Genomic DNA, 20,104 nt, shown 5'->3' with positions numbered 1-20,104 from the left:
GCCCTATGACAATGGTTAACAATCTCACAACACATCAACAATATCCTTACTCTACTTTGTGTTCCCTATCATCAGCTTCCTACTCCCCTTCTGCAAGGCTATAATCTTTATGGAAGCAGACTGCCACATCTTTCTTCCACAGAGCAACTGATTGGTTCGAACCTCTGACATTTAGGTTAGCATTGAGTGCTTAACCACTGTGCCACCAGGGCTCCTTCTTTGGTTTTTGCAGGATCCTTACTTTTCTCTTCTTACTTTCTTTGTTACCATCTTGCCACATCTCTGTTTATCTGATTTCCCCCAGAAGCAGTGCTACTCTCAGACTATCTTTGGTCCTACTGATTTTTTTTAAGGGCTTTATTTAGAGGTGCATTAAACTACTAACCTAAAGGTTGATGATTCAGACCCACCCAGTGGTACTGTGGAAGAAAGGCCTGGCGATCTGCCTCCATAAAGATTCAGCCAAGAAAACCCTGTGGGGCAGTTCTACTCTGTAATACCCGGGGTCCCCATGAGTTAGAATCAACTTGACTGCAATGGATTTTGTTTTTGTTTTTTTAATTGAGATATAATTCCATATCATACAGTCTCCCATTTAAAATATAGAATTTGGTAGTTTTTATTATATTCACAGATATGTACAACCATTACCACAGTCAATTTAACATTTTTATCACCTCAGAAAGAGGTGCTATAACCTTTAGCTGTTGCCCACCCCACCACCACCCCAAGCCTTAAGCAACCACTAATCTGCTTACTATTTCTATACGTTTGCCTATTCTGGACACTTCATATAAATGCATCATACAGTATATGTTGATTTGTGACTGGTTTCTTTCACTTAGCATAATATATTCAAGGCTCATCCATGTTGTAGTATATAGCAATACTTTATTCCTTTTTACGGTCAAATAATATTCCACTGTATGAAAATACCATTTTGTTTATTCATTCATCAGGTGATGGACACTTAGGGTTGTTTCCACCTTTTGGCTGTTGTGAACGTTTGTGTACAAGTTTTTATGTGGACATTTTTTTATGTCACTATGAGTCGGAATCGACTCGACAGCAACGGGTTTAGTTTTTTTGAAATACACTAAGGAGTGGGATTTCTGGGTCCGACCAGACTGTTTTCCAAAGAGGCTGTATTTTTTTATATTCCCAGTAGCAGTATGTGAGGGTTCAAATTTGTATACATCCTCTCCCATACTTGATATTACCTGACTTTTTGATTTTGTGGTGGTTGTTAGGTGCTGTTGAGTTGGTTCCGACTCATAATGAGATTCTGTACAACAGAATAAAAACACTGCCCCATTCTGCACCGTCCTTACAGTTGTTGCTATGTTTGAGGCGTTCTTGCAGCCACTGTGTAAGTCCATCTCATTGCAAGTCTCCCTCTTTTTCACTGACCCTCTACCAAGCATGATGTCCTTCTCCAGGGACTGGTCCCTCCTAATAACATGTCCAAAGTATGTGAGACGAAGTCTTCCCATTCTCACTTCCCTAAGGAGCATTCTGGCTGTACTACTTCCAAGACAGATTTGTTCATTCTTCTGCAGTCCATGGTATATTCAGTATTTCTACACCAACACCATAATTCAAAGACATCAGTTCTTTTTCAGTCTTCCTTATTCATTGTCCAGCTTTCACATCTATCTGAAGCGATTGAAAATAAAATGACTTGGGTCAGGCGTACCTTACTCCTCAAAGTGACGTCTTTGCTTTTTAACACTTTTAAAGAGGTCTTTTGCTGCAGATTTGCCCAATGCAATAATACTTCATTTGATTTCTTCACTACTGCTTCCATGGGCATTGATTGTGGATCCAAGTAAAATGAAATCCTTGGCAGCTTCAGTTTTTTCTGCTTATCATGATGTTACTTATTGGTCCAGTCGTGAGCATTTTTGTTTTCTTTATGTTGAGGTGTAATCCATACTGAAGGCTGTAATCTTCAATATTCATAAGTAAGTGCTTCAAGTTCTCTTCACTTTCAGCAAGCAAGATTTTGTCAGCTCTGCATATCACAGGTTAATAAGCCCTCCTCCAATACTAATGCCGCGTTGTTTTCCATGTAGTCCAGCTTCTCAGATGATTTGCTCAGCATACAGACTGAATGAATATGATGAAAGGATACAACCCTGATGCACATCTCTCCTGAGTATCACTTTGCTCTGTTAGGACAACTGCCTCTTGGTCTGTATACAGGTTCCTCATGAGCACAATTAAGTGTTCTGGAATTCCCATTCTTTACAGTGTTATGCGTAATTTGTTATGATCCACACAGTCGAATGCCTTTTGCATAGTCAGTAATAAACAGGTAAACATCTTCCTGGTACTCTCTGTTTTCAGCCAACATCCATCTGACGTCAGTAATGATATCCCTTGTTCCAAGGCCTCTTCTGAATCTGGCTTGAACTTCTGGCAGTTCCCTGTCGATGTACTGCTGCAACCGTTTTAGAATTATCTTCAGCAGAGTTTTGTCTACCTGTAATACTAATGATATTGTTTGATAATTTCTGCATTCTGTTGGTTCACCTTTCTTTGGAATAGGCACAAATATGGATCTCTTCCGGTTGATTGGCCAGATAGCTGTCTTCCAGATTTCTTGGCTTAGCGAGCGCTTCCAGCATTGCATCTGTTTGTTGAAACATCTCAATTGGTACTCCGTCAATTCCTGGGGACTTGTTTATCACCAATGCCTTCAGTGCAGCTTGTACTTCTTCCTTCAGTACTATCTGTTGTTGATCATATGCAACCTCCTGAATGGTTGAATGTCGACCAATTCTTTTTGGTACAGTGACTCTGTATTACTTCTACCTTCTTTTGATGCTACCTGCATTGCTCAATATTTTGCCCATGGAATCCTTCAATATTGCAACTTGAGGCTTGATATTTTCTTTAGTTCTTTTCGGTTTGAGAAATGCTGAACGTGTTCTTCCTGTTTGGTTTTCTAACTCCAGGTCTTTGCACGTGTCATTATAATACTGTCTTCTCGAGCCACCCTTTGAAATCTTCTGTTCAGCTCTTACTTCATTGTTTCTTCAAATCACTTTAGCTACTGTTTGTTCAAGAACAAGTTTCAGAGTCCTCTTCTGACACCCATTTTGGTCTTCTATTTCTTTCCTGTCTTTTTAATGACCTTTTGCTTTCTTTATCTATGATGTTCTTGATGTCATTCCACAACTCCTCTGGTCTTGGGTCATTAGTGTCCAATGCATCAAATCTGTTCTTGAGATTGTCTCTAAATTCAAGTGGGATGTACTTTGCCCCTCGGGGATCAAGAGTTTTCATCCATACTCTGATAATTTAGTTGGGTTAAATTATTTTCATGTAGCACTTTGAACAAATTCCATTTTTTTTTCTGGAATTTGTTTTTTCTTTTCTTCAATTTTTGGAAATTCTCAGCCAGTATATCTTTGAATTTTGCTTCTCCTTCATTCTATCCGTTGTCTCCTTGTGGATATATATGTTTTAGATGTATAGGATCTTTCATATATCTTTCAACACCTCCTTCCTGTTTTCTCTCACTTATCTCTATGTGTTCTGTGTACTATTCTTAAATCTACCTTGCAGGTTGCCAGTAGTGTCTGACTGCATCTAATATACTATTTAACCTGTCTTTTTGACTTTTTAATTTCAATGACTCTTTTTGATTTCTAGAGATTGCTTATGGTAGTTTTTCAAATCTGCCCTTCTTTTATTCATAGGGTGTTTTGTTATGGTTTTTGTTCCTTCTCTTATCACTGTAATCATTTTAAACAAACTTTCATATCTTCTTTCAGACTATTGTATAATCTTTTTGTTTAGGGAGCTTCTCTTTGTTGAGGGTTTTTCCTTTATGTATCCCATGCTCAACGTGAACATAAACCATCACTTAGTAATTAGAACTGCTCAATAAATGTGTTTAATATTTTTCTTACATATTTAAAAAAATAAACTTTTAGGGGAAAAAATCTACAGCATTAATTTTTTTAAATGCTGCTTTAAAATAAACTAATAGTTCATTTAAACAGATTTCCGATTAATGCCATTTGAGACATATTGGTAGGTGGCTGGAATTTAGAAATGAAGGAAAGTATATTCCTCCTCTGGTTTTCCTACTCACCATCCTTGCTTCTAAGAAACATTCTAGCTGTATTTCTTCCAAGACAGATTTGTTTGTTCTTCTGGCAGTCTGTTCTGAGTTCTCTAGAGAAGCAAAACCAGTAAAGCGTATAAATATATATAGAGAGAGATTTATATCAAGGAAACGGCTCATGCGATTGTAGAGGCCGGAACATCCCAAGTCCGTGGATCAGGATAGAGGCTTCTCTCTATTCACGTAGCCACAGGGGCTGGCGAACCCAAGATCAGCAGGTTGGAGAGCAGGGCTCTTGCTCACAGGCTGTGAAGATCGACGAATCCCCAGGTTGGCAGGCAAGACCGCGAGGGTTCTTCTGATTCACGCAGCTGCAGGGGCTGGCGAACCCAAGATGGGCAGGCCGGAGAGTAGGGCTCCTGCTCATAGGCTGTGAAGATAGACAATCCTAAGATTGGCAGATAAGCTGATACAAGTCCCAAGAACCAGAGGTCAGACAAACAGAGGCAGCCGCAGGATCCAGAGCAAGCAAAAAAGCCAGAACGTCTGCTTATATTTGGATGCAGGCCACACCCCCAAGGAAACTCCCTTTCAGCTGATTGACTACTCACAGCAGATTCCATCATGGGAGTGATCACATATAAACATTGAGAATCATGGCCCAGCCAAGATGACACACAGTCTTAACCATCACAAGCCCATAGGATTGTCTGATTCAATCCTAGTCCATTTCACCTCACTGATGCTTAGGATATCTATATTCAAGTGTTCCGTTTAATTTTTGTCAACGTCCAATTTTCCTAGATTCATACTTTGTAGATTCCACATTCTGATTACTAATGGATGTTTGCAGCTGTTTCTTCTCATTTTGAGTCTCATCACATCCTCAAATGAAAGTCCCAAAAGCTCTCCTTCATCCACATCATTAAGGTCCACTGTAGTTTGAGGATGCAGGTCTTCCCCAGTTGTATTTTGAGTGCCTTCCAACTTGAGGGGCTCATCTTCTGGTATTCCATCAGACAGTGTTCTACTGCTATTCATAGGGTTTTCACTGGCCAATTTTTCAGAATTAGATTGCCAGATCCTTTTTCCTAGTGAATCTTAGTCTGGAAGCTCCACTGGAACCTCTCCACCGTGAGTGACCCTGCTGGTATTTGAAGTTTCCAGCATCACAGCGACACGCAAGCACATGCAAGCCACCACAGTATGACAAACTGACAGACGAGTGGTGGTTTTAATTATACCAAAAACCCACTGCCGTCAAGTCGTTTGCGACTCATAGCGACCTCACAGAGTTTCCAAGGCTGTAAATCTACGGAAGCAGACTGCCACATCTTTCTCCCTTGGACTGCTGGTAGTTTCGAACTGCCGACCTTTTGGATAGCAGTCAGTCGCTTCAACCACTATGCCACCAGGGTTACTTGGTTTTATTTATAGCTGTCCTAAAAAAAAACAGAACAAAAAAAAAAAAAAACCAAGTTGCTGCTGAGTGAACTGACTTGTGGCGTTCTCATGTGTGCCAGTAGATCTGTGCGCCATACGGTTTCCAGTGGCTGGTTTTTGGAAAGTAGATCTCGAGGTCTTTTTTCTGAAGTGCCTTTGGATGGACTTGAACCTCTGGCCTTACAGTTTGCGGTGAAGCCTGTCTGTTTGCACCACCCAAGGACTCCATAGCAATCCTAAAACTCGTTGCTGTCAAGTCGATTCCAACTCATAGCGAACCTATAGGACAGAGTAGAACTGTGCCATAGGGTTTCCAGGGAGCGGCTGATAGAGTCAAACTGCCAACCTTTTGGTTAGCAGCCGTAGCTCTTAACCACTGTGCCACCAGGGCTCCATAGCATTCCTAGTGGGTATGAAATGGTATCTCATTTGGTGTTTCCCCTTCCCCACCCGTAGCTCTTAACCACTGTGCTATCAGGACCCCAATTAGTCATCAGGAAAGTGTAAATCAAAACCACAGTGGGGTTGGGGGGGGGAACACCAAATGAGATACCATTTCATACCCACTAGGAATGCTATGGAGCCCTGGTGGCACAGTGGTCAAAAGCTTGGCTGCTAACCTAAAGGTCGGCAGTTTGAATCCACCAGCTGCTCCTTGGAAACCCCATGAGGGCTGTTCTACTCTGTCCTGTAGGGTCGCTATGAGTCGGAATCAACTAGATGGCAACAGGTTGTTTTTGGTTTGGATGACTAATTATGTTCAGCATCTTTTCATGTACATATTGTCCATTTATAGGTCTTTTTTGGAGAAATAGCTATTCACATCCTTTGCTCAATTTTTAATTGGGTTGTCTTTTTATTATTAAGTTGTTCTTTATATATTCTACAAACAAGTCCCTTGTCAGATATATGATTTGCAAATATTTTCTCTCATTCTGTAGGTTGTCATTTCACTTTTTTGATAGTGCCTTTTGAAGCATGAAAGTTTATAATTTTGGTGAAATCCATGTTAGCCTATTTTTTCTTTTGTTGCTCATGCATTTGGTGTCATGTCTAAGAAGCCATTTACCAAATCCAAGGTCATGAAGATTTACCCCAATATTTTCTTCTAAGAGTTTTATAGTTTTAACTCTTAAATTAGGTTTTTGATCCATCTTCAATTAACTTTTGTATACAGTATGAGATAAAACATTCTTTTGCATAAGACTATCCAGTTGTCCCAGCACTATTTGTTGAAAAAGACTGTTCTTTCTCCTTTGAATGGCCTTGGCACCCTTGCTCACTCACTGATTTTTAAGCCCCTTTCTTGTGGCCAGTGTGTAAACTTTCAAGTCCCAGACCTGTGATTAGTATTTTATTATTTACTGTTGGTCTTTTTTTCTCTTGGAGTGATTTTGTCTGTACTTATTTGTGTCCCGTGCTTCCTTCTGCTCTGTTTTTGCAGTCTTTTAAGCCTCAGTCCACCAGCCTCCATTCTCTGTACCCACAGGTTTCCATCAGTAGCGGGAGATTTGTTGAAATTTGTTGTTTATTTTTCTACATATAGGTAATTTAAAGTTTGAGTATTCAGACTTCTCTGGATATTCTCTGTCTCCTAGGAATGTGAAGGCGTGGGTTATGTGTGATTTTATTTGGGATCTTGTTGACCTAGGTTTAGGTGTTTTCAGAGGATATGTGGAGAAATTCAGGTTTTGGTGGCCATCATTACTGTCCAGAACCTGGAACCGCTACAGTTGATGAATATATTAAATTAGTTTGCGTAAATGAGTATCTAAAACTTCTCATATGCTTTTACTAAAATAGTCTCATTGTTAAATGGTTGTTCATAATGCAGCCAAATTAAGCAAATCTTGGTTTGGTTAAAAAAAATGTAATTGGTTTCTAGATTGTTAAATTAAAGTCAAGTTCATACATTCAATAAACTCTTACAGATTTTAAGATCTGTGAGAGCAAGAACTATTGCTATCTTATTTATTCTTGTAATCCTAAGCATGTAGCACTCTGGTATGTATTAGACAATCAGTAAGCATATTGAATGAGTAAATAAGGATGTTACATAATAACTTTATGCATGATACATGAGGGTTATTTTAACATATTATACTTAATCTCAGAGAATCAATGATTGGGAAACCAAATGTATACCTATTCATAAATATTATATTTGTTGACCTTACTTTCCTTCTTGAAAATTTCACTTCTCTCTTGGGCTCTTTGATCTTCCTGGTTTTCATCCCACCTCTGTACTGCTCCTTCACATCATCATTGAAGACTCCAGTTTCTTTGCTTATCTCTTAAATGTTGGCTTTTGTTTTTCTTCTCTATGTCTTCTTCCTTGGCCATAGTCAATTCGTTTCCATTGCTTCAGTTGCCATTTATATAAATGGAAATCTGTATCTCTATCCCAGATCTCTTTCCTGAGCTCCAGATCCGTATGTCCAACTAACTGTTCAATATCTCCTCCTTTTATGCTCCATAGTCCCTAACTGAATAAATATCTTATCATAAATAACTTATCTAGGATTTCTCAAATCAGTGAATAACGTCAGCATCTTGACCATTACCCTTACTCCTACCCCTAAATCCAATCAGTCAGGTATAATTCTCTGCTAAATGTAATTCAGATTTTTCTACTTTTCTCCAGCCTTGCTGTCATTGTTGAAGACCATTGCAGCAAATTCTAATGTTTCTTTCCTCTAATCCTGTCTCTACACTACAGCCAGAGTAATTATTCTAAAATACATCTGAGCATATCATTCCCCTGCTTAAACTATTTGCCTCACTCATTTCAGAAAATGGAATCATCAAGACAGATAAAGTATTTGAAGTAATGCTGGCTACAGACCGCTCCCACTACGCAAAATGTAATCCTTATATGGATTCTCCACAATCAATAGGTAAGCTCTGGATTTCTGAAAATGTCACATTTTCCCTCACTGACTCTCTAATTTTTTTTTTTTTCCCCATACAAAAATAAACAGGTAAAACTAGTCTGGGGTACAGGTATTTATCTACTTACCTTTCTCCTTTGAATATTATACCTTAGTAAGTTTTAATCCCAAACATACCCATTTTAATAATCTGATATTATATATGATGCATCTTCTATATTCTTTCAAACAGTATATAATATATATAAAGGATTTTGAAAAATTTTTCTTAAAATATACTTTTAATGAAAACTTATGGTAGCTGAGTATTGAGTTTTCCTTAGATTTATTAATGTTGGCTGAAGATTGCTTTTTGCAAGAGCATTAATTGTTTATGTCAATATTTAAAAGAATTAAGTGTAATTAAGGTATTACTGACTTTCTGCTTCATTTGCCCTGACTTTTTTGCTTGCCTTTGTTTTTAGAAAGTTCCTTATTTAACTCCTTCTCCTGAAGCAGGTTTTGCTGAACTGCTGAGCCTTGGCAGTGGGCGCCTTTGAGGCTTAGAAGTGCCTCAGGATTCTATCGGCCAGCTGCCATGCTATCTTCTTTTGAAGCACAGTCAGCAGAGAAGATCCTGGGGAGCTTCTGAACCCCGAAGGCACCTGCTACCACCGCTCAGTGAAAATTGCTTCAAAGGCAGAAGCAGGTAAATAAGTTGTGAGAAAGCAGCACTGGAGAAAAGAAACTAAAAGCTAAAAACCAAGAAAAGATTGTGTGAATCAATATTAGATAATAGTATAAAGACTAAACCGAAGTAGTTTATTTGTCTCTTAAACTAGTTCAATTACCAGTTGCTCCAGCTTTTTAAAAGTTCCCAGAAATATGAAGCAATTTAATTTTGCAAACAGTAGGAACATACCTGTTGTATAAAGAAACATATTTTCTTTTTTATAAATCTGGAGAAAAAAGTAAAAAAGCTATCAATTCTCAACTTACTGAAATTCTTCCTTTCTTAGCAAACGACACAGAAGAAGAAACTTCTAGAAATCGTAGGGCCGTTTAGTGGGAGAGAGAGGAGCAGCTTGGCCTTTGGCATGATTCTCTTTTCTAATTTTAACAGCTATATGGCAGTATTCTAAAGTGCAAAATAAAAGTTTTATTTTCTCAAGATTATCAAAACTCAAATAATTATTGTGGAAAGTAATTTATGGATATTAAAAAGGAATTGTATGGATTATTAAGTATGTTTTTGCTGATGAATGTATCAGTAGTTCTCATCTTGTTTTGCAGGTTTCCAAGCAACAATCAGTGCTCCACACATGGTAAGTTAACTTTGCTCATTTGGTTACAAATGGATCACATTTTCCTCTAGGATCTTTTATTTAATTCTTCAGTAAAAAAAAGTGTTTAAAGAAGGTTTTAAACTTCTAATTAGATCAGTTTTATCATCTATGAATTATAAATCAGTAACGAACATTTTATTCTTAATATATGGTATATAAAAGCAGCTCCTCTGGGTAAAAACTGTTATACTAAAGTTTGTGGTGATTGTCATGATTATCTAATCATGTAAAAATTGAACATAAAAGATATTTAGCAGTAAGAGTCAATTGAGGGAGGGAATATTTTAAATAGTATAATGGGCAGGTTATAGAAATCTGAAGTTGAATATTGTTTCACATTTATTTGTAAAATTCATTAGGGAATGGTCAGGTATAGCAACTAGCTGCATAACCTTGAGAAAGACCTATTTTTTAAGCGATCTAGCACTTTTAATCTGTTGGGAATTTTCTTGGGTTTTAAATGTCCTTTATTTGAATGAGTACTCTTGGTTTTTGGTGTTTCAAAGCAATTGCTTTTCTGATTCTCTACAAGTATTTGGAGTTGGAGAAGCTCTTCTATACTTAAAGCCTTCTTTATAATAAAATGAATTTTACATAAATATTTATAGGGAACTGATAATTATAGTAGAAAAAAATAGAATTATTTATAAAAATTGAATAGGAATGGCCTCTTTAAACGTGACAAAAAACAGAAGTCATTTTTAAAAAAGACACATTTTGCAACATAAAAAGTTAGGATTTCTGTACAGGAAAAAAGTCAGAAGCAAAATTAAAAGAAGAAAAATTGAAGGAAATATTTGTAATACATTTGACAGTTTAGGGCAAATTTCCATATGTAAACATATATACATACACACGTGTATCCTGCAAATTAATTAGCAAAAAACCAATAAGCCAAAAGAAAATAGGTTAAGGGTAACAATGATAGTTCATAAAAAAAGAAATACAAATGATCCTGACATTTAAGCAAAAAGATATCATCTTCACTTATAATTAATAAATTGCAAATTAGCGCTGTAGTGAAGTACCATTTTTCACCTATCAAATTGTCAGAGCTCAAAAAGTTTGATGCTGTATATTGGCAAGGGGAAACTGGCAGTCACATGCTTTTTTTGGTGGGAGAGTAAATTGACGTAGTGTCTTTAGAAGGCAATTTAGCAAGATCTATCAAAATCTGGAATAAATACACCTTAGACTTCCCAGTTTTGTTTTATTTATCCTGTAGGTGTATTTTCAAAAGTACAAAATGACTTAAATAAAGATATTCACTGGCACATTGTTTATAATATAAAAAAAAATTAGCCACTCAGTCCACTAATAAAACCTAAACTAAACCCATTGCCTTTGAGTCGATTCCAACTCATAGCAACCCTGTAGGACAGAGTAGAACTGCAGCCCCATAGGATTTCCTAGGCTGTAATTTTTACGGAAGCAGATTGCCACATCTTTCCCCTACAGAGCAGCTGGTGGGTTTGGTTAGCAGCCTAGCGCTTAACACTGTGCCACCAGGGCTCCTCAGTCCACTAATAGTGGATGGTTAATAAATTATTGTACACCCATACAATGGACTACTGTGAAGCTGTTAAATGAGGATGCTCGGTAAATATGTATATAGCAAGATCTTCAAGAAACATTGTTAGTGTTAGAGTGCAGAAGGGTATGTAAAGTATTCTGTGATCTATGAAGATCAAATAGGCATATGTATATAGCACATACGTCTTCCTATAGGCATGAAAACTGAAAGCGATTATTCTAAGGTGGGGAATTAGACCATTGGGGGATAGAAGTGGAAGTGAGATTTGTTTTTCACTGTATACCCTCTATATGTTATCAGTTTTTAAAACTATGTGCATTACCGATTCAAAGAAACTAATAATAGAAAAGTTTATAGCCTTAAGGTTCCTGCAAGCAGTTTGAACTACTACTTAAATGAAAAATTTAAGTAGAAACATTCACTTAGTCCTAAAAGTATTTTGGAGAACTGATACCCAATGTGTTGGGAAATTGACTGGCAGGATACGTTTTCAGGTATTAAAAGAAATATTGTGTGATTTTTTTTTTTTTTTCTTCCCCTCAAGTTTGATGCTGGGCGTTGAGTTCACTGCCAGACAAAGCCTGGTAATTGCTCCATGGCAAAGAATACTTTTTTTTTTTTTTTAAATAACAGGGTTTTTTTTTTTTTTTGAGATATAATTCATATACTATAAAACTCACCTTTTCAAAATGTGCAATTCTGTGGTTTTTACTATATTCACAGTTGTGTAAACATCACCACTATCTACTTCCAGGACATTTTTTTATCACCCCAAAAAGAGACCCTGTGCTCTTAGTTATCTGTTCGTATTCTCCACTCCCCCCGGGTCCTAGCAACTACTAATCTGCTTTCTCTTACTATGGATTTGCCTATTCTGGATATTTGATGTACATGGAATCATACAATATGTGGCCTTTTGTGACTGACTTCTTTAATTTAGCATTGTAATTTCAAGGTTTATCCATGTTTTAGCATGCATCAGTACTTCTTTTTATTGCTCAGTAATATCCTGTTGTGAATATACTACATTTTGTTTATTCATTTGCCAGTTGACGGACATTTGGACTGTCCACCACAGTCAAATGTAGAAGATTTTCTTTATAAACTATGTTATGTCAATTGAGCTAGATGTCCCTTGAGACCGTGGTCCCCAGCCTTCACCCCAGTAACTCGGTCCCTCAAGGAGTTCGGATGTGTCTGTGAAGCTCGTATGACTTTGCCTTGGTCAAGTTGTGCTGACTTCCCCAGCCAGTATTATGTACTGTCTTACCCTTCACCAAAGTTACCACTTATCTACTGTCTAGTTAGTGTTTTTCCCTTCCCACTGCTTCCCTCCCTCGTAACTATCAAAGATTATTTCTTTCTGTGTATAAACGTTCTCTTAGGTTTTTATAATAGTGGTCTCATACAGTATTTGTCCTTTTGTAATTGACTTATTCCACGCAGCATAATGCCCTCCAGATTCATCCATGTTGTGAGATGTTTTGCAGATTCATCATTGTTCTTTATTGTTGCATAGTATTCTCACGTGTGTATGTACCATAGTTTGTTTATCCATTCATCTGTTGATGGGCACGTAGGTTGTTTCCGTATTTTTGCTGTTGTGAATAATGCTGCAATGAACCTGAATGTGCATATGTCTATTCCTGTGATGGCTCTTATTTCTCTAAGATATATTCCTAGGAGTGGGATTGCTGGATCATACGGTATTTCTATTTCTAGCTTTTTAAGGAAACACCATATTGTTTTCCATAGTGATTGTACCATTTTGCATTCCTACCAGCAGTTCCAATCGCCCCGCAGCCTCTCCAACATTTGCTATTTTCTGCTTTTTTTTTTTAATTAGTGCCCGTAATGTTGGGGTGAGATGGTATCTCATTGTAGTTTTGATTTGCATCTCTCTAATGACTAGTGGTTGTTGTTATTGAGTTGGCTCTGACTCATAGCGACATTATGTATAACAGAACAAAACGTTACTCAATCCTGTGCCATCTTCATGATTGTTGGTATATTTGTGTCCCTTGTTGTGGCTATTGTGTCAGTCCATCTCATTGAGGGTTTCCCTTGTTTTCGCTGACCTACTTTACCAAACATGATGTCCTTTTCCAGCAGTTGATCTTTCCTGATGATGTGTCCAAAGTAAGCGAGCCGAAATCTCACCATCCTCGCTTCTAAGGAGCATTCTAGTTTTATATTTTCTATATTACTTGTTACTTACGAAGAGAAAAGTATGCCTTTAAAATAGTCATCTGGTGGCCACCACATTTACTGAGTGGTTGAGCCTGGCATGTCCAGTAGAGAGATGGCTTCGCATTATGTGCTTCCTTATCTGATGCAGTGAAGTACACAGTGTGACCTACTGTGTGGTGTCCTTGCTGGAAGCCTTTGATCTGAATTTAACCACGAGGAAATAGACAAATCTGAAATGTGGGACATTATGTAAGACAATGGACTGAATTCCTCAAAGGGCTGAATATTCTAAAGAACAGAGTGAAGTGGTCGGTGGAGAAGGGTTAAGGGGAGAACTATTCTAGATTGGAGAGATAAAAAATACGTAACAGCCAAATGCAGTGCATGAACCTTGAATGGATTGGGGGAGGCAAACAACTGTAAAGGCAGTTTGGGGGATAATTGAGGGAATTTGAATGTGGCATGTATGTTGGATGATAACTGAATTGATGATTTTGTTGACTGTACTAATGATGATGTGGTGGTGAAGGAGGATGTCCCAGTTTTTGGCAGATGCGTGCTAAAGTATTTAGGAATGAACGGTCATGATGTGTACAGCCTATTTTTCAGATGGTTTGGCAAGATAGTATGGCACAGTATAAACAGTTGGTGACTCTATGTGAGGAGGAAAATTCTTAAAGTTTTTCTGAGTTTAAAAATTTTCATAATTATTAAAATAAATATTAAAAAACTCAATGTTTAGACTTAGAAAGAGATGAGCATGGGCTATCCAGAAATATGCTAGCTATAGTGATAAAAGCATGGAAAAAGCTTATAATTATGACTGAAAGCCTTTAAAATCAGACATTTTAAAATCTGAGTGAGACTTTAATGATAACTTAGCAGTAACCCACCCCTAAAAAAATTCTATACAGACGTTGTTGTTGTTGGGTGCCATCAAGTCAATTTTGACTCCTGGTGACCCTGTGTACAACGTAACAAAACACTGCCTGGTCCTGCGCCATCCTCACAATTGTTGGTATGTTTGAGCCGATTGTTACAGCCACCGTATCAGTCCATCTTGTTGAGGGTCTTTCTCTTTTTCGCTGACCCTCTACTTTACCAAGCATGATGTCCTTCTCCAGGGACTGGTCCCTCCTGATAACATGTCCGAAGTACCTGAGACAAAGTTTTGCTATACTTGCTTCTAAGAAGTATTCTGGCTGTACTTCTTCCAAGACATATTTGTTCGTTCTTCTGGAAATCCATGGTATATTCAGTATATATATTCAGGATTCTACACCAACACCATAATTCAAAGATATCAGCTCTTCCTCAGTCATATTTTGAGTGCCTTCCAGCCTGATCTATCCAGCACCATATCGGATAGTGTTGCAGTGCTATTCATAAGGTTTTCACTGGCCAAGTTTTTTTTAGAAGTAGATTGCCAGATCCTTCTTCCTAGTCTGTCTTAGTCTGGAAGATCCACAGAAAGCTGTCCACCATGGGTGACCCTGCTGGTATTTGAAATACTGGTGGCATAGCTTCCAGCATCATAGCAACACGCAAGCCACCACAGTACAACAAACTGATGGACACAGTACTGAAAAAAAGAAAAATATTCCAAAATTTCTTTAGGAATATGTTGAAGCTGTACTGCGTCTAGATTGTGGATTTGGCAACTTGAAGAGGTCCCTTCTAGTCTTTTGATTTTTAGATTCAGGAAAGCTAGGTATTATAGGAATTATGTTGTTTCTTTAATTTCTTCCATTTTCTTATGGTGTGGTAGTTGTTACCATATTCATAGAAATTATTAAACTTTTGGGGGATACTGATCATTTTAAGAATCTGATGAAAGATACGGATTTTCTTCTGGAAAAAGTACACACACAATCTCTCCATAGAGATCCCATCCTTCAGGTTAAATCTTTTAATTTGACTAAATTAAATGTCCCCAGCCGTTTCCTCAGTAAAAGCTGTTTAATCCAGTTTGTCTTAGTAGTTGTTGTTGTGTGCCTTCAAGCTGATTTCAACTCAGAGTGACCCCATGTGACAGAGTAGAACTGCCCTATAGTGTTTCCTAGGCTGTAATCTTTATGGGAGCAGATCACCAGGTCTTTCTCCTGCAGAACCTCTGAGTGGTTTCAAACTGCCAGCTTTTTCAGTTAGCAACTGAGCACTTAACTGTTGTGCCATCAGGGCTCCTTAATTTGTCTTAGAAGCCTCATTAATTGGTACTTTCTTGCCCTACTGGTTGATGTTCATAATGAGGATTTGGAGATAGTATCCCACTATACCATTTTGAAACATCATACAGATACGGTCAGCCAAATTTTTTTAAAAACTTTTTGAAACAATCTCAAACTTACAGAAAAGTTGCGAGTATGGTATAAAGAACTTTTCTTTCTTTACTTCATTTGAGAGTAAGTTGCTGAAATGACGTCCCATTACCTCTGAATACTTTAGCGTTTTGTGCAAAGACATTTTCCTATATAACCACAATATAAATACTAAAATCAGGAAATTAACATTGATACATTGTTGTTTGGTGCCATCAAGTTGGTAGCTCATTGCTACTGGGATGTTGCTGTATTCATATACACGCATTTATGTTTATTTCTATCGCTTTTCCTTTATACATATTGAAAACTTCAGAATTCACACAGATACCTCCAATTTCAGTCCAACACCAGAGGGTTCATTTTAGTTTTCTTTCTTTCCAGATTTCACTCCTTTCTCAACAGTAAGAAATCTGGTTCCTTTTTCCCTAAGTATGTATTTATTTGGTCAGTTCACCTGTATGTAGCCAATTTCCCACTATTGCTTCTGCTGCCATCCCACTCTCCTCTCATGCTCTGACACCTGGCACTGATCCCCCCATCACACAGAAACCCGCCTCATTTAGCGTGGGTTCTGACTCCCTGTGTGGGTCCACTATGAACACAGATGTCTTCTTCACTCTGCATGGTCTCTGACACTCCTCTCTGGCCACCGCAGCTACCTTCTTGCCACTGGGTATGGACAAGGGCCTTGCTTGGCCCCACTTAATGACTGTAGGATTGAGTTGTTCAGGAAGGGAAAGGATGGGATGGGATAGCAGGAGAAGAAGGAAAGGAAGAGGATGTTAATCACATTTATTTGATTAATCAAGTCATTTCATTTTCTGACCAAGCAAGAGAGAGAGGCCACTGATTGTTTGACAGTTATAGGTAAGATACCCTAAAGGAGTTTATTTCCAAAAACTAACGGAAGTAGAAAATCAATTAAGATTGTCAGTTTTACTTTTCTAAGTGACTTTTAAGTGCCACCACGAATAGCAGCAACAGGTGATTATGCTGTAATAGTTGAATTTTGGTTAACATAAATATACCTTTTATTTGTAAATCCTTTAGATTTATAAAGTGCTTTAATATGTCATTACTTTTATTCACATGATAATTCTGTGGAGAAGGCAGGATACGGACAGCTTTTAATTTTTCCCATTTTAATAACATGGAAACTGAGAAACAGTGAGCTAAAGAGAATTTCCAGTGCCACAAGGCTGATAAATGCACAGTCAGTAGAATTCAGTGTTTTTGATGTTTAATTCAGGACTCTTTTTCAAAGTACTAGTGTTTTGTAGTTTTGAGGCAAGAACCTCTTTAAACCAAAAGTTAAATATGCAAAGCTGATAAATTTAGAGTTATTTCTCTATTCTTCTTTTCCTAAAGCACACCCATGTACCAATCTACATTTATGCGTTACCCCCAAAGGGGTTCTCTGGAACCCGAAAGGCTTTCTGGAACACAGTTTGAAAACTCTTGGATCACGTGAGGCTGCGTCTATTAAAGGCCTTATTCCCTTATATGATTTTGTTGTTGTTAGTTGCCATAGAGTCAGCCCCGACTCGTGGTGACCCCGTGTCCAACACCACATATACACTTATATAATGAACTTCCACGTAGCCATCATCCAGCTTCAGAAATTCCCAATTTGCTAATCTTGTTTTATCCATCCAATTGTCTCTCCTTTCTTTCTTTTTTCCTTTTTCTCCTGAACTCTTTAAATTGCAGGCATAATACTCTTTACGTAAAAATAAGGACATTCTCTTACATCACCACAGTACAGTTATCAAAATCAGGAATTTAACACTGATAGAATACTGTTAGCCAATTTACAGACCTTATTTAGATTTTCCCAATTGTTCTAATATTCTAATGATCATGAGTTTCATTTAATTGTTATGTCTTTTTAATCTTCTTTAATCTAGAACAGTTCTTTAGGCTTTTCTTGTCTTTTATGGCCTTGAAAATTTTGACGAATACGGACCAGTATTTTTTATAGAATGTCTATCAATTTGGGTTTGTCTGCTGTTTCCTCATGATTAAATATGGGTTATGTATCTTTGCCAGCAATAATCCAGAAGTGGTGCATCTTAGCAGAAACATGTGATGTCAGTGTGCCTCATTATTGCTGACTAAGGTAGTGTCTGCCAGGTTTCTACACTGAGAAACTGGGTAAAGCCTCAGCTGCTAACAGAAAGGTCAGCAGTTAGAACCCAGTAGCTGTTCCCTGGGAGAAAGATGTGGCAGTCTGCTTCCATGAAGATTACAGCCTTGGAATCTCTATGGAGGAGTTCTGCTTTGTCCTATAGGGTCACTTGGAGTTAGAATTAACTTGACAGCAATGGGTTTATGGGACTGTAAAGTTACTTTATTTCTTTTTGTAATTAATAAGTATGTACTTGGATGAATACTTTGAGATTATGTAGATATCCTGTTACTTGTCAAATGTTAATCCACTAGTTTTAGCATTGATATATGATTTTTGCCTAAATTAGTTGTCACTGAGATGGTTGCCAAATGACAATTTCCTAAGTTCATCATTTCTTCTGTAGTAGTTGGAATTCTACTGTAAGAAACAGTTTCCCCTTATTCTTTATGTATGTATGTATGAACGTATGTGTTTATTATCACCGTGGATCCATGGATGTATATTTTTATATTTTTATGTGTTCATTGCCACTGGGCCAGATGACTTATTTGCTAGTGGATCTGATGATTTTAAAAAAAAATTGTGGTATGTATATATATATATATATAAAACTCATTGCCATTGAGTCAATTCTGACTCATAGCAACCCTATAGGACAAAGTAGAACTGCCCCATAGGGTTTCCAAGGAGCAATGCTGGATTTGAACTGCCAACCTTTTGGTTAGCAGCCAAGCTATTTAACCACTGCACCACCACGGGTCTGCAGATTGAACATACCGTATATACTTTAGAAAAATGAATATTTGCATTGTTTTCTTTTGGCAGCATGCATATGCACTAGAACTCCTATTTGATCAGTTGCATGAAGGAGCTAAAGCTCTTGATGTAGGATCTGGAAGTGGAATCCTTACTGCGTGCTTTGCGCGTATGGTAAGAACCTAATTTTTCATTTTAGCCCCAACAGAAGCATATTATATGATTTGGCTCATTTTTTCACTACTAGTTTTTGAGGGTTGTTTTTTAATTCTGTTAAGATAGCAGTTGGAATATGTATCACTTATGATATTTTTTGGTTGCACGTGACAGAACACTCAACCTAAACTGGGAAAGCTAAAAGGGAATTTATATAATGAAAAGTCTAGGAATATATCTGGCTTCTGGTGACTTCAGCTGTTCCTTTACCTTGATTTCTCATTGCAGAATATGACTTTCGATAAGGAAATACTTTAATGACACCTTAGAAAACAGATTTAGCCCAATGAGTTACTAAATTCTTCTCTCTTTCCTAGGTTGGACCTACTGGAAAAGTCATAGGAATTGATCACATTAAGGAGTTGGTAGACGACTCAATAAATAACGTCAGAAAGGATGACCCAATGCTTTTGTCTTCAGGGAGGGTGCGTCTGGTTGGTGAGTTTCAGAAAACTGAAAACATTTCCTCCCGAGAGAATTTTTATTTTCAGAAAATGCCATGCAAGCTAAATAATATTCAGAGCTAATTACTGCATTTTTAAAATTCACTTTCAAGTACTAAAAAGAAGCAGTTGCTCTAAAATGTTAACTGGTTCCGCCTTGTCCATGGGTAACATAACTGTTAAGTATTTCAGATAATACCCATGTTGGCTTTTTAAGTAATAGAAAAGTAATAAATGTCCACTATAAAAAATTTAAACAGTGTATAAATGTGTAAGATAAAAAAAATGAAAACCTTCCTGTCTCCCTGTAGCTTTGTTTTAATGCACATATTTCCACGTAAGCACATTTTGTATTATTGCAAAATACAGTAGATATATAAAAAGTACATAAAACATAAATGTAAAGCTTAAACTGTAAAACAAACACCTGTGTAATCACCATGCTGATTAAGAAATGAAACATTATTAACACTTTAGCAGTCCAGTGCTTGTTTTTTCCTGATCATAACTCTCTCCCTTCTGTCTAGTGGTATCAAGTATCCTTACTTTTGTATATTTACTACCTAATTGCACATCCATAAAAATGCTTAATTTTGACTTTTTGAACTCTAGATAAATGGAACCATACAGTAGATATTCTGTGGTGAATGACTTCTTTCATTCAATATTATGTTTGTAAGATTCAGCCATCTTTTTGCATATAGTTCATTTTCATTGCAATATAGCTTTCCAGTATAAGAATATTACCAACGTTTGTTTATTAATTCTACCATAGA

At 37.3% G+C, this 20,104-nt stretch overlaps 1 protein-coding gene across 4 annotated transcripts in view; it reads left to right on the top strand.

Moving 5' to 3' along the window:
* The window catches only part of PCMT1 (protein-L-isoaspartate (D-aspartate) O-methyltransferase), a 49,528-nt gene that overhangs the window by 18,210 nt on the left and 11,214 nt on the right, over nucleotides 1–20,104 (top strand). For 2 of the 4 annotated variants that reach the window (XM_004368830.1, XM_004368831.1), the window contains exons 2-5: nucleotides 8,314–8,418; nucleotides 9,685–9,716; nucleotides 18,739–18,843; nucleotides 19,203–19,323. In XM_004368830.1, coding sequence (XP_004368887.1) covers nucleotides 8,314–8,418; nucleotides 9,685–9,716; nucleotides 18,739–18,843; nucleotides 19,203–19,323 — 363 coding nt within the window. The remainder of the gene's footprint in view (nucleotides 1–8,313; nucleotides 8,419–9,684; nucleotides 9,717–18,738; nucleotides 18,844–19,202; nucleotides 19,324–20,104) is intronic. The other 2 variants (XM_004368832.1, XM_004368834.1) reach the window with 1 other exon arrangement.

This window comes from Trichechus manatus, unplaced genomic scaffold (genome assembly GCF_000243295.1).
Source record: "Trichechus manatus latirostris isolate Lorelei unplaced genomic scaffold, TriManLat1.0 scaffold00002, whole genome shotgun sequence".
NCBI classification, from domain to species: domain Eukaryota; kingdom Metazoa; phylum Chordata; class Mammalia; order Sirenia; family Trichechidae; genus Trichechus; species Trichechus manatus.
This window is presented reverse-complemented; position numbering and strand designations above follow the sequence as displayed.